General features: G+C 35.5%; 1 protein-coding gene across 1 annotated transcript in view; it reads right to left on the reverse strand.

The window, feature by feature from the left end:
- Window positions 1-4,736: 4,736 nt before the first annotated feature.
- Window positions 4,737-12,336, reverse strand: part of LOC108375818 (uncharacterized) — a 36,876-nt gene continuing 29,276 nt past the window's right edge. Inside the window, exon 8 of the mRNA XM_017631968.1 lies at window positions 4,737-6,379. Coding sequence (XP_017487457.1) covers window positions 5,633-6,379 — 747 coding nt within the window. The 3' untranslated portion in view covers window positions 4,737-5,632. The remainder of the gene's footprint in view (window positions 6,380-12,336) is intronic.

Genomic DNA, 12,336 nt, shown 5'->3' on the forward strand with positions numbered 1-12,336 from the left:
GAATCGGCATGTCTCGCAAAAGATATGCCACAAATAACGACTGAAAATTACTTTCGATTTATTGCATATAAAAGAATGAAAAATTGTCGATATAAGTAGGTATCGATACATTCGGTTTACTCATATAAATAGTATCGAAATAGCTATTTGAGTAAACTCATTTAAGTAAGTATCGATACTCTGAGGGCATCGGAACGTCCTTACGTACGACCTTTTTCAATCGAAGTATCGCCCAACTGCCAGCAGCAAGGACTCAATTTTCACATTTTTCTGAATTTTTGTGCGCAACTTTCAACCATCGGTTGGATTTACTACAGTCAGAAATTTCTTTCAAAACAACATATTTCAGGCACATTTTGTAAAAAATATTTAGTACAGATTTGGTTGAAAAAAATGTGAAAATTCGCGCCTCAAGTCTTTCTTCAGCCCAAAAAATCGATGTAAAGGTTTGCTGTAGAAACACTTTTGGGTCTTCAGAAGATAGCTCCAGGCATGCTCTATAGACCCAGAATTTTTTGTAAAAATTGTACTAAAACTTTATGAGAAATTCGCGCTTGAAGATTTTTAGACAAAAATACACCGGTCGTACGACCTTTTTGCGAACGAGGTATCGCCCAACTGCCAGCAGCAAGGACTCATTTTCACATTTTTCTGAATTTTTTTGCGCGGCTTTCAGCCATCGGTTGGATTTACTACAGTCAGAAATTTCTTCCCGACCAACAATTTTCGGGCAAAGTTTGTAAAAAATATTTAGTACAGATTTGGTTGAAAAAAATGTGAAAAATCGCGCCTCAAGTCTTTTTTTCAGCCCAAAAAGTCGATATAACGGTTTGCTGTAGAAACACTTTTGGGTCTTCAGAAGATAGCTCCAGGCATGCTCTATAGACCCAGATTTTTTTTGTAAAAATTGTACAAAAACTTTATGAGAAATTCGCTCTTGAAGATTTTAAAAAAATACACCGGTCGTACGACCTTTTTGCGAACGAAGTATCGCCCAACTGCCAGCAGCAAGGACTCATTTTCACATTTTTCTGAATTTTTGTGCACGGCTTTCAGCCATCGGTTGAATTTACTACAGTCAGAAATTTCTTCCCGACCAACAATTTTCGGGCAAATTTTGCAAAAAATATTTAGTACAGATTTGGTTGAAAAAAAATGTGAAAAATCGCGCCTCAAGTCTTTTTTTCAGCCCAAAAAAATCGATGTAAAGGTTTGCTGTAGAAACACTTTTGGGTCTTCAGAAAAGAGCTTCAGGCATGCTCTATAGACCCAGAATTTTTTGTAAAAATTGTACTAAAACTTTATGAGAAATTCGCGCTTGAAGATTTTTAGACAAAAATACACCGGTCGTACGACCTTTTTGCAATCGAAGTATCGCCCAACTGCCAGCAGCAGGGACTCATTTTCAAATTTTTCTGAATTTTGTTGCGCAACTTTCAGTCAACGGTTGGATTTACTACAGTCACAAATTTCTTTCAGATCAACAATTTTCGGGCAGATTTTGTAAAAAAATATTTAGTAAAGATTTTGTAGAAACCTGCAACCAGTCCATTTATTAAACAATAAAACACATTTTTTTTTATTTTGGCTTATATTTTCGTAAATTTTTTTGTTTTTTTACTTTTATTTATCTAATAATTTCTTGCTCCATTCATGTTTTTAATTTATGCTAATATTTATCATTATTTGCTTCGTTATAAGTAAACAAGTAAGTTTATAATTTCTCATGTTAACGCAATCTTGTCATCACGCTTTTTTTTAAATAACATTTATTTTTATTATTAATATTTTTGGATTCGTTGGAAAGGAAAAATAAAGAATACTTCTTTTCTTTGCTTAAAAACAAGAACTATATGAATAGATATATGTAAGTTGGCTTAAAATTGTGTTTAATAGTGCAAAATAAAAAAGATAAAAATATATAAAAATTTAATACAACGTATAATTCAAGAAGCTTTAAATATTTATACAATTATTTATAAAAATTTTAAAACGTATTCGAAAATGCTTAATTTATAATTTGACGCATGAAATTGCGCACATATTTCGAAAACAAAAAAAAAACTGTGCACTTTACTTAAATTACTCATACAAGCTCAATACGCTTTTTAATACAATACTTTTACTTTATTTTAGTAAGGTACGAGTTTAACTTAAAAAAAAATTATAACAATTTTTAAGCCACTAATAAAGCCTAAACTGAATAAAACTTGTTGCGTTTTCGGTTGACGGGGAATTAAAATTTTTCACTTAGGTACTTTGCATGCACATGTATGTACATATATATGTGCAAGCAACTGTGCAAACAATTTTTGCTTGCTTTTGCTTTAAAATATTTAATTTTTCAATTTTTGTTATTTTTACTAAGACATACATATGAATCCTTTTAAGAAAAAGCACTTATTTTCATCCAAACACAAACAATACAATGTGGTAAACTGTGATTTGCAATAAATATAGAATTTGCATAACAAGTCAACAATTTTTAAATGCGATTTTCGTCCATTTATAGATTTTTTATTTTTTTGTATTTGTTTTGTAGGTAGAAAAATTCATTGAGTTTCAATTTTTGTGGGCGGGAGAAAGGAGTATTTGATTTACTTACATTTTGCAGTTACTGCTTTTTAGTTAAATATAGTTTTTATGCTTGGTTTTGTTTTGCACATATATTTCAAATTGCCTTTTTATGTACATTAAATTTTTCATTGTTTTAATTTCGTTACTCCATAAATTTCTGCTACAAAAAATAGTTAAACAAATTATATTTTAAAGAAATTTCAATTTAGCTACTGTAGTGTTTTAACACTAGGCGTTTTTTACATGCAGATTAGTTTCAATTAGGGGTTCCACAAGACATTTTAAAGTCGTAAAGTCTTAAAGTCGTAAAGTGTTAAAGTAAAAATGTTTTTAAACGTATAGAAAATATATCATTAGCTCTTATTATGCCCCGCGAAATTCGTATTATCATTTCGACCGTTCTTCACATTGAAACATTTTACGACTTTAAAACATTACGATGCTTAAGTCATTTAGTGTATCCCCTAAATATGTGTTTACACTATTTTTCGGAAATTTAATATCTTCTGTTTTTTTTAGTTTTTAATTTTAGAATGCAGTACAATTGATTTTACAATGATTTTTTGTTGTTGCTGTAAATATACACATGTAGTTAATTAGTTTGTGTTAATTGATTTTCATATATTACTTAGTTTGAATGTACATTTGTATTGATTTAGTACAAAGTATTCGCGCAAGTAAGTCTTTCCCCGTTCTATTGTAATTTTGTTCATTATTTTGTTGTGGCTAACTAAAGTTTGGTATGTATGAGTGCGTCTAAGCGCGGTCATAAATTTACAGCTAGTTATTGAAATATTTACATATCTGTATGCATACATATACATATGTACAACCGAATGCTGCTTATTATTGCGGAAGGCTGCAACATACAACCTCAGCAGGTGGAAATAGAGCTGCTGGTCCTTCCCATTTTCTTACAGCGCAATTCGCTTGAATGTTTAAGAAACCAGTGTGTTATATGATATTTTCATGACTAACCGTTTTCATGCCTCTTAGGCGCTCGGTAGCTTATAATTACCGCTCGAAGTCAGGGTGTTGAAGGTTTCGAAATGTGAATAATATTCCCTAGCTGCTTAGGTTTGATCTCAACCGCCTGAATGTGCCACTGGTCGATATAAAAAATTACAAATTTGGTGCAAGTACTAATATCTATAGCTAGCTATTGGTCGAGCTTCAGCTCAAACCAGTTGATGTCTTTAATAGGAAATTTTTCCTACCATTTGAAACCTCAAGTGGCTGAGGCCCTGAATGCCGTAAGTAGAGTTGTGCAATTAAGTACTACCTCTAGTTGCCAAATCTAAACTAGTCCAGAAATTAAAAATTTGCTAAGTTTTTGGCTGAGCTTTTGCGCCTTGATGCTGTCACACAAACGTGTTGGACTTCCAGTTTTAGGCCACCTCCGAACAACAGATGGCTTTTATGAGCAGCTTACCCATGAGAGAAATACACTCGGAGATTTGCCATTTCCTACCGAACGCGAAAGTTGTTACATCGAATGTTTGGCAAAGAAAGCGACCATAATTTCTATCGTGAGTGCTGAGTGAGGTCTGGCTACTTTGTATCTTAAAAAGCAATGAAACCAACTGACTTAATAGACTTTCCATGAGCTACAGTTCTTTGTTCTGGAAAATAATTTAGCAATTTTAGAAGAAAGCCAGTTCTCAAACGACGCTTCAATCTGATAGGGTAAGAGTTCTAAATTTTTTTAAGGTTGGGCATTCACTAGAGAACGACACTTGAGATTCAAAAATCGATCAGAGGTTGAAAACTTTTTTTTTGCTGTTTTTGGAAGCATGTGCTTTTGAGGAAATACTTATATATGTACATACAGCACACAAAGATCATGTTGCGCAATATTAATCACTGTGAGGTGTGGATTCACACGTTTTGTCTAAGTTTTCGGTGCTATATACGGTGGCGGGAAAAGAAATAGGTACGCGACATTTTAACAAGTTTTTCCCTCTTTTCTTTTCTTTATTTTATTTTTTTAATGAAATTCGACGAATCTCAACATATGTTCATCAAAATTTCAAACTTTTTATTCAGATTTTTTTAATTCTAGTTTCTAGTTACGTAGCCCATTATATTTTTGTATGTAAAAGGCAAGTTTCCAGATTGATTTTTGTTTTATGTGCACTGTGATAAAAAAAGTTTGAAATTTTGATGCAACTTCGTCGAATTTTCTTAATTTTTGTACAAATTTAAAAATTTGAACTTAGAAAAATAATAAACACTGAATTAGCAAAGGAAAACTAACCGAAACCGGTTAAATTGTCGTGTGCCTATTGCAAGGACTCACCCTGTATTTAGTAACATATTTGTATATACTTATGATACAAACTAATTAAGTTTTGCGCGTAGGTACTTCATTTTATGCCTTATTTTTTACTTTTTCATTTTTTAAGCCTAATTTCGTATACTAACTAATTCTAAGTGAATTACCCTACATGGATTACAATACATACATACAACATGGCTGCCAGTTCTACCAGCGCTTCACGATTTATTTCGTTTGGAAGTCTTGTTGTTTTTTGTTCACCTTGACTTAAAAATTAGAAATCTTCCCAGGCTATTTTCAGAAAATATAATCGCAATACATACTCATGCCACTATGCCGAAAATTTATATGTATATGTAGAAAAAAAAATATTTCAAAAATAGACATTTATTTTTTCTTAATTTAAAATATTCGTAAAAATTAGAAATTGTTATATTTTCTTTTGAAAATGCCTGAATTAAAATTGCCGGCTTTTACCTTAGGTAGCGTTAAGCGAATACAACGAAATTTTCAATTCCGCAACTCAGCATTGATTTGTAACTTTTTAGCGAAAAAATTTTAAACGAAATGCTTAAAATAAACATACTCACTTACTAAATATTTAAATTACAAGTTTTTACACAATGCGCCAATTTTGGCATCAGCTTCTCCTCCTGCCGGCTCCCCTTCCAAGCGATTGTCACACTAGACGATTGTGGTGCGCTCCGTGTTGCTCGTACACGTACTGCTCCCACCGATGCATACAAACTGACACTTAATGTCCTCTTTCGGTAATTCTCATGAGCCCACTGTCTCATAGTTGCCGCTACCCAGCAGCGCTGATGATGAGTTGAGCAGCGGTGTGCCGGCTGACGTTGTTGTAGCGGACGACATTGCTGTCGTATCCATGGCAACACCCGAACCGGCACCCGCACCGGCACCGGCAACCGCACCCGTGCCCATATTCATGCCACTTAGCGATAGCGCACCCATGCCGCCACCAGTGGCTGCATTGTGCGTGCGCGGTGAGGTGAGCAGGGTTTGTGTAGCGGCGAGACTTATATTCCCCGATGTCATCGATGAGGTGAGCGCGGTTGGTATACCATTTGTTGCCATTGAAGCCATCGCTGCGACTGCTGCTGCCATCGAGGCGTGATGCTGCAAGGCGCCTGGATGGGGTAGTGTATTACAATGCATGCCGCTGCTAGCGTTGCTATTAAGACTGCCGCAAACACCGGCGGCGCCTACACCACCCGAGCAGCTGCCCTGTGTGCTGCTATTCGTCTGCAAGGAGCCGTTCGATTGACCGCCCAGTAGTGGCATGGTGCAAGTGGTTGTCGACCCATAGGGGGAGGTGGGTGAGGTGCGCGTCTCATAGGCGGGCAGGTAAGAGCGACCGGGTATGCGCGTGTAAATGTTGGGTGGAGTGCGTGTGGAGAGTAGTGGTGGTGGCGCGGTATAGACTGGGCGTTGGGCAGCAGGCGCGCGTTGTGGTGTATTGTAGAGGCTGTAGGCGGGATTGGTGGTGAGCGAAAGTTCACCATACTAAAGGAAGAAAGAAAAGAAAAAGGGGAGAAATGAGTAAATTATGATAATCTAATATGTATGCTCATAAATAAATAAATAAATAAGTGGAAGTGAAATGTGCGAGCTATTAAATATTTTTAAGTGCTACTTATGTAAATATGTAGCATCCTTATATGCAGCACCAATTTTACACACGTGTTGCTACCTAAAATGGACTTTATTAAGTATTTAAGTGCTTCTATGTGGCGAGTTTCTAATACTTAGCAGCTATTTTCCTATTCATACAAACGCCCTTCCAACATTATGAAAAATATATGTAATTTATTCTTTAAAAACCTCTTTTCAAGCATCACTTATCATTTTTTGCATCTAAAAAATATTAAAAGCAAAAAGGTAAAATATTCTACGCTCCTGAGCTTGCTACGCAACGCTAAAGTGGTGCTTCTTCATGTTACTCATACGCCCGGCTGGTCACTTACACTTCAATGCCTTTCATAATATTGCATTGAGTTTATATCCCTGAGGCATACAACATAACCTCAATAGCAGCTGTGGCATAGCAGGTTGTGACATACGTATTTACATTTATACTTTGTTGACTGCTGAAAATATATGTTTGTAAATATTTACAACTTTAATGCATTTTTAGTTTCATAAATACTAAATTATGTAAAGTGGCCCCAATAGCTACAACATACTCACTCCTCCCATTTGGTAAGTATCTAGCATATGCGTATGTATTTATGTGTGTTTGTTTTTTTGCTATTAGCTGTTAAAGTTAAGTTTCTCTTCGACCTAACAAACCGAACTCACACTAAATTGGCTTGCGAAAATATGCTGGACAACAATCCTAATGCTCCTTGGAACAGTTCGCATAGCAAATGAGTTCAAATTGTGGTGGTTGCGTTGCTCGTTATTTCAAATCACAAAATTAGTAAAGGACTAAAGGCACGAAACTAGACGAATGAATGGAAATAAAATAATAGAAATGGAATATTCCAATGTAACAAAAAATGAAACTATGGAGGAATTACTTTGTTGACTGTACAGAAGATTTGGTAAAATTCGAGTCAGCAATAAGCGAGTAACTTAAATGGAGAACGATTGTCAAAAAGGCGGGTATCAGGCTTACTAAACCTATAAAAGGGCCTTTGGAACCAATCGGGAATTACGGTACACATGTCGAGCCCTAACCGTCAAAAAGACGTTAGCGAAATTTTTTGTTTAATTTTCTTTTTGGTACAGAAATGCATCCAGTTGCGCTAGGAACATTTCTGCTTCAAAAAGAAAATTAAAAAAAAATGTAGCTTACATCTATTTAACGGTTAGGGCTCGATACCTATGCCAGGTGGGGCTGGCATAGACCGATTGCAACCCATCGATCTCTAGTCTAGTAGGAAGCTACACATAAAGGAAGTAACAAGGAAACAATTTCGAGTTATGAATATTTAATTGAAGTCTCAGCATATTGAGTGTGCGGTGTGTAAAACTCCTCAGGAAGGGCTTCAAAAGACCCTTAGCTTGCAAAAGCTGCATACTTGCTTTCACGTTGCGGCTATAAAGGGCGATCTCAGATCTCGGGAAGCCAGCCAACTTAGACTTTGAACTAAAACCGAAAAAATCACGCCGGCTTGGTACTATAGAAAATTGAGAGAAAAGCCTACATAAAGTAGTTTATGGTATAATCATTTACGGTTATGGTGCAAAAATGGTATTAGTGACCGGCGACAGTCTCTACTCGGAGGACCTGCTGCTCAGTCAGTATTACCTTCCCCCAGACGACTGCTGAGAATTATGCTGTTTAACACCACAATTTCAGCCGGAAAAAGTCACTACCTTCTTCGTTAGGGATGTGGTTTTCAATGAACAGGCAATCAAGGTAATAAAACCGGGGACACTAAACGAATATGATTGTGAAGTTAGGGGAGCTGGCATGATTGTGATGTCTGAAAGTCACTATAGTGGAGGTTAGGAGTTCTTATCGGCGTCTTCACATCGCACTGCGCAATTTCAACAATGCTCTAACGATGGCAAATACCACCGAGGTTTTTCTTCAAAAACTGCTGCAAGTACAGAGACGATTCCGACAACTGGGATCATGCTTATTCTCTAGTATGAAGGTGGAATTATTAAAACTTATAAATTTTATTTAGGTTAACAAGTCGCTCATAAGATTAATGTATTGATTATTCCTTCCTTTATCTTAATAAGAAAATGCCAGTAATGATTATCAAAAATATCACTCGACTCTTAGAGGCTGTGGTGTAGGGGTAAGTAGTGCGCGCTTCCACTCCGAAGGGCCTGGGTTCAAGCCCTGGAACGGATTTTTAGGACCTAAAAACCTATAAAAAAGGCAAAATAAAATAATGAAATAGGCTGGAAAAGGCAAAATAAAATCGCGAAATAGGCACGAATAGGCACTAAAAATCACAAAAAAGGCAAAAGAAGACACTAAGGCAATCCGCACATTAAGCGCCTAATCATAGCAGTGTAATCGTTTCGGCATACTAAAGTATGAAGCTTTTATTACGAACACATGTATTTGAATGATGATCTGTACATTACAATTCATAATCATGTCTTCGCCTAATCATAAAAGCTTCATGAATCGAAGCGCCCAGCATTCTAAGGCGCTTGCTGTTTTGAAATCGTCATTTGTTTACTTTTTTGTGTTGGAAATAAAAATTATTTGTCACTTCAATAGGAAATAATTGAGAATTAATGATTTTGTGCTAAAATTCGTGCTAATTTTACTAAACTATAAGCCTTTATGGAATATTTTTCTGCAGAAATATTCGCGGAAGTGTATCATTGAGAAAGAACGGCCAGAAAATATATAATGTGTGGTATATGTGTGCCTCAAGGGCTTATGCAGAAGTGGAGTCGTCATGCATTCGTTTCGGCATGTCGAAACGATTACTCTACTAAGATTAGGCGCGTAATGTGCGGAGTGCCTAAGAAAGACAAAAACCGAAAAATAATCATAAAATATGAACTAGTTTCATTATATGAAAAATTTTTGTTTTAAAACTTTGACTATTTTCTCCTTTCGAGTTTTAACTTACAAAACTTCAATCTCTATAGTTGCAGAAACATTGAACCATGATAAAAACATAGCAAGGTAGAACCGTTCTCTCAATTTGTCGGCCATGATTTTTTTTTGAAGTTTGCCAACATTTTAAAATCATATAAAAGTGAAAATAAAAAATTGAAATTGTTCGAAATTGTTGTTGCTTGAGATTGAAAATGAAAATTTGTGTAGGAGTTTGTGAGTAAATTTAAAAATTAAATTGTTTGGAAACGTCAAGAATTTTAAAAGTGACTCTCAGCGGTTCTACCTTACTATATTTTTATCATGCATTGAACCACAAAACGCATTTTTAAGTTTTCTGGCAACATTTTCAATCGATTCTCGCGAAGAAAAGCCTTGATTGTACTAAACGTGCGCTCAACGTGCGTTGATACAAGTGACACCCAATTTAAATATGGAACGTTTGAAACTTTAATATTATCGGGAATAAGGGATTTTTCCTATAATCACTTTCTAAAGGTAGAAAAGACAAATATCTTAAAAAAGGCATAAAAAGGCAGAATCAAACGTGTATATATAATGGAATCTGGGAAAGCTAAATCGTGGACATTCTTAATCGAGTATACTCTATCTCTTTAGCAGAAAAAAAGCAATTTCCATAACATCCGTCCCCGGGTAATGGCTAATTTCCACTAGGTATTAAATGCAGAATTTGTAATGACCAAGTTCATTAAAAAATACCCGTGCCAATGCGTTAACAAAAATAATCGTTATGCCTGTTTTCGCATGTTGTTTTTTTTTTTAACATACATTTTCTGCCATTCGAATGCCTAGTGGAGAATCAGTACAAGTGATATGCGAATTTACTTTGAATGCCTTTTTGATAACATTACAACTGGCAGCCAAATACACATGCTCACTTTATGAATACTTTATTCACTCATTCACTTGTGTGCCCATAAATTATTAAGTACTTTACTTACGCTCACTTCTGACAGAGTTATGAATAAAAACATATTCACATACAAAACATAACAATATTAAATTTTTACATTGACACTTTTATTAGTTTGTTTGCAATATTTCATTTGTGCATAAATTTATTTACCTTCCAGGCAGATGAAAAACAACAACTAAAAAAATCAGCCTATGTACTGCTCGAATTCAGAGCGTTAGCTGGCATTTTTCCAAAGAAGCTGCTTATTATTTGCGATGAATTGCTTTTTTATTTCGCTCTTCTTTTGCTTTTTTTCTTTTTGTTATTTATTTTTTGTTGCATGCAACATTGCTCGATTTCGGTTTGTTGTTTTAGGCCATTTGCGTGCTTGTCGCTTGTGTCACTAAACTTTTTACTTGACGCTGTTAAAAGCGCGGCTGCGACACCTGTCAATTTAAGCTATTGAATGTGTGTTCGCATGTAGGAGTAATATTTTTTCTTTTGCTTTTCCGTGACTCAATACCTTTTGCGCCACTTTTCTTTCAAGCTGAAATGCTTGTGTCTGAATTTTATTTCTTTGAAATCATTTCTGGGCATTTTGCGCCACCTTTTAGCTCGCTCTCCTTCATGCTCAGTTAGGCACATGTCGCAGTTGGGTTTTGTGTTTTGTTTGTCGTTTTCTCTTTGTCAAAACTATTTTGCTTTGTTCTCAGCATTTTTTTCTTTTTGCACACTTTACTGCTGCTATTTTCCTCCCATTTTTCGGCAGTCAAATAAATAACTTCGCGCTCACACATTGCCTCTTCAAAGCAGCTAAAGCTATACCACGGCGCTCACACTTCCCGCCTTACTTTGTATTGCTATTTATTATTCGCACACGGGTACGCGAATTTATTTGTCCAACTGCTGTGCGCACACCTGGTAGTGTGCTTAGTCCGCAGCTGCTCATTTTATTTGTGTGTAGGGGATTGGTAGCATTTGCACATAAAAAGTGACTTTGAAAAGTTGCAAGCACTGCGTGACAAGTGTATTAGCCTACGGATCAAGGAAAAGCACATACAAGCTCAGTTTTTTTTTTTTTGTGAGAACGAAACCAACGCTCAGCATGAAAAAAGCGTTCTTTTTAGCCAATTTTTTTTAGTCCCTTAATTTTGGCACTTTCGAGCGGCTCTTTAATTACTTCTCAGCAGCAGTGCTTGGTTGGATATGTTTTCGGCTGCCATGGCGTATGAGTAACATTTGCGAGTATATGTACTTACAAAGCATTTTTACAAGCTTTTTTTCCAGCTGTGTTGCGACAATTCTTTTTCTATTCCTTTCTAGTTCGGTCACACCTTTTGGCACGGTCTTAGGTGTATATAGATTTAATGCTCACACGTATTCCGAATCTATTTATAAGTGTATGCATATTTTCACAAGAATATTGCACAACTGCGACATAAAATCGATTGAGCGTGTTCGCTTGCATTTTAGCTGTATTCAAGTGGATTTTATATTTGCTATTTTGTATTACCTTTTTAAAGTTTTCCTCGATATTTTTGTTTCTTGTCAAGGCACAATATAAAGTATATACATTAGGGCGGGTCAATTTGTATGACCAATTTTTTCGACTATGCGCGTATATCACAGAAGCATTCTACGTGTATTTCTAAGCAAATTTTCCGAAGAAACCATGAGCCTAAAATCAATTTGGAGTTTTTCAAATTTTGTCTTAAAGAAGTGCTTAAATTTTTTATAAAAACATGTTATAATTTGTGCACTCATCATTTTCTTAAAACTTTGACCACATTTTCTTCGACACATATTTTTGCAATTTAACAAACTCCAAACTGATTTTAGACCCATGGGTTCTTTGGCAAATTTGCTTAGAAATACACGTAGAATCATCTTATGCTATCCGTGCGTACAAACAAAAAATTGACCCGCCCTAATAGCCAAATAAAAATTGTTGTCACGTTCTATCGGCTCATAAAGCTGGCACTCGCNCACCCAATTAAACAAACTATC

The sequence above is a fragment of the Rhagoletis zephyria genome, unplaced genomic scaffold (genome assembly GCF_001687245.7).
Source record: "Rhagoletis zephyria isolate East Lansing unplaced genomic scaffold, Rhagoletis_zephyria_1.1 Rzeph_scaffold_00095, whole genome shotgun sequence".
NCBI classification, from domain to species: domain Eukaryota; kingdom Metazoa; phylum Arthropoda; class Insecta; order Diptera; family Tephritidae; genus Rhagoletis; species Rhagoletis zephyria.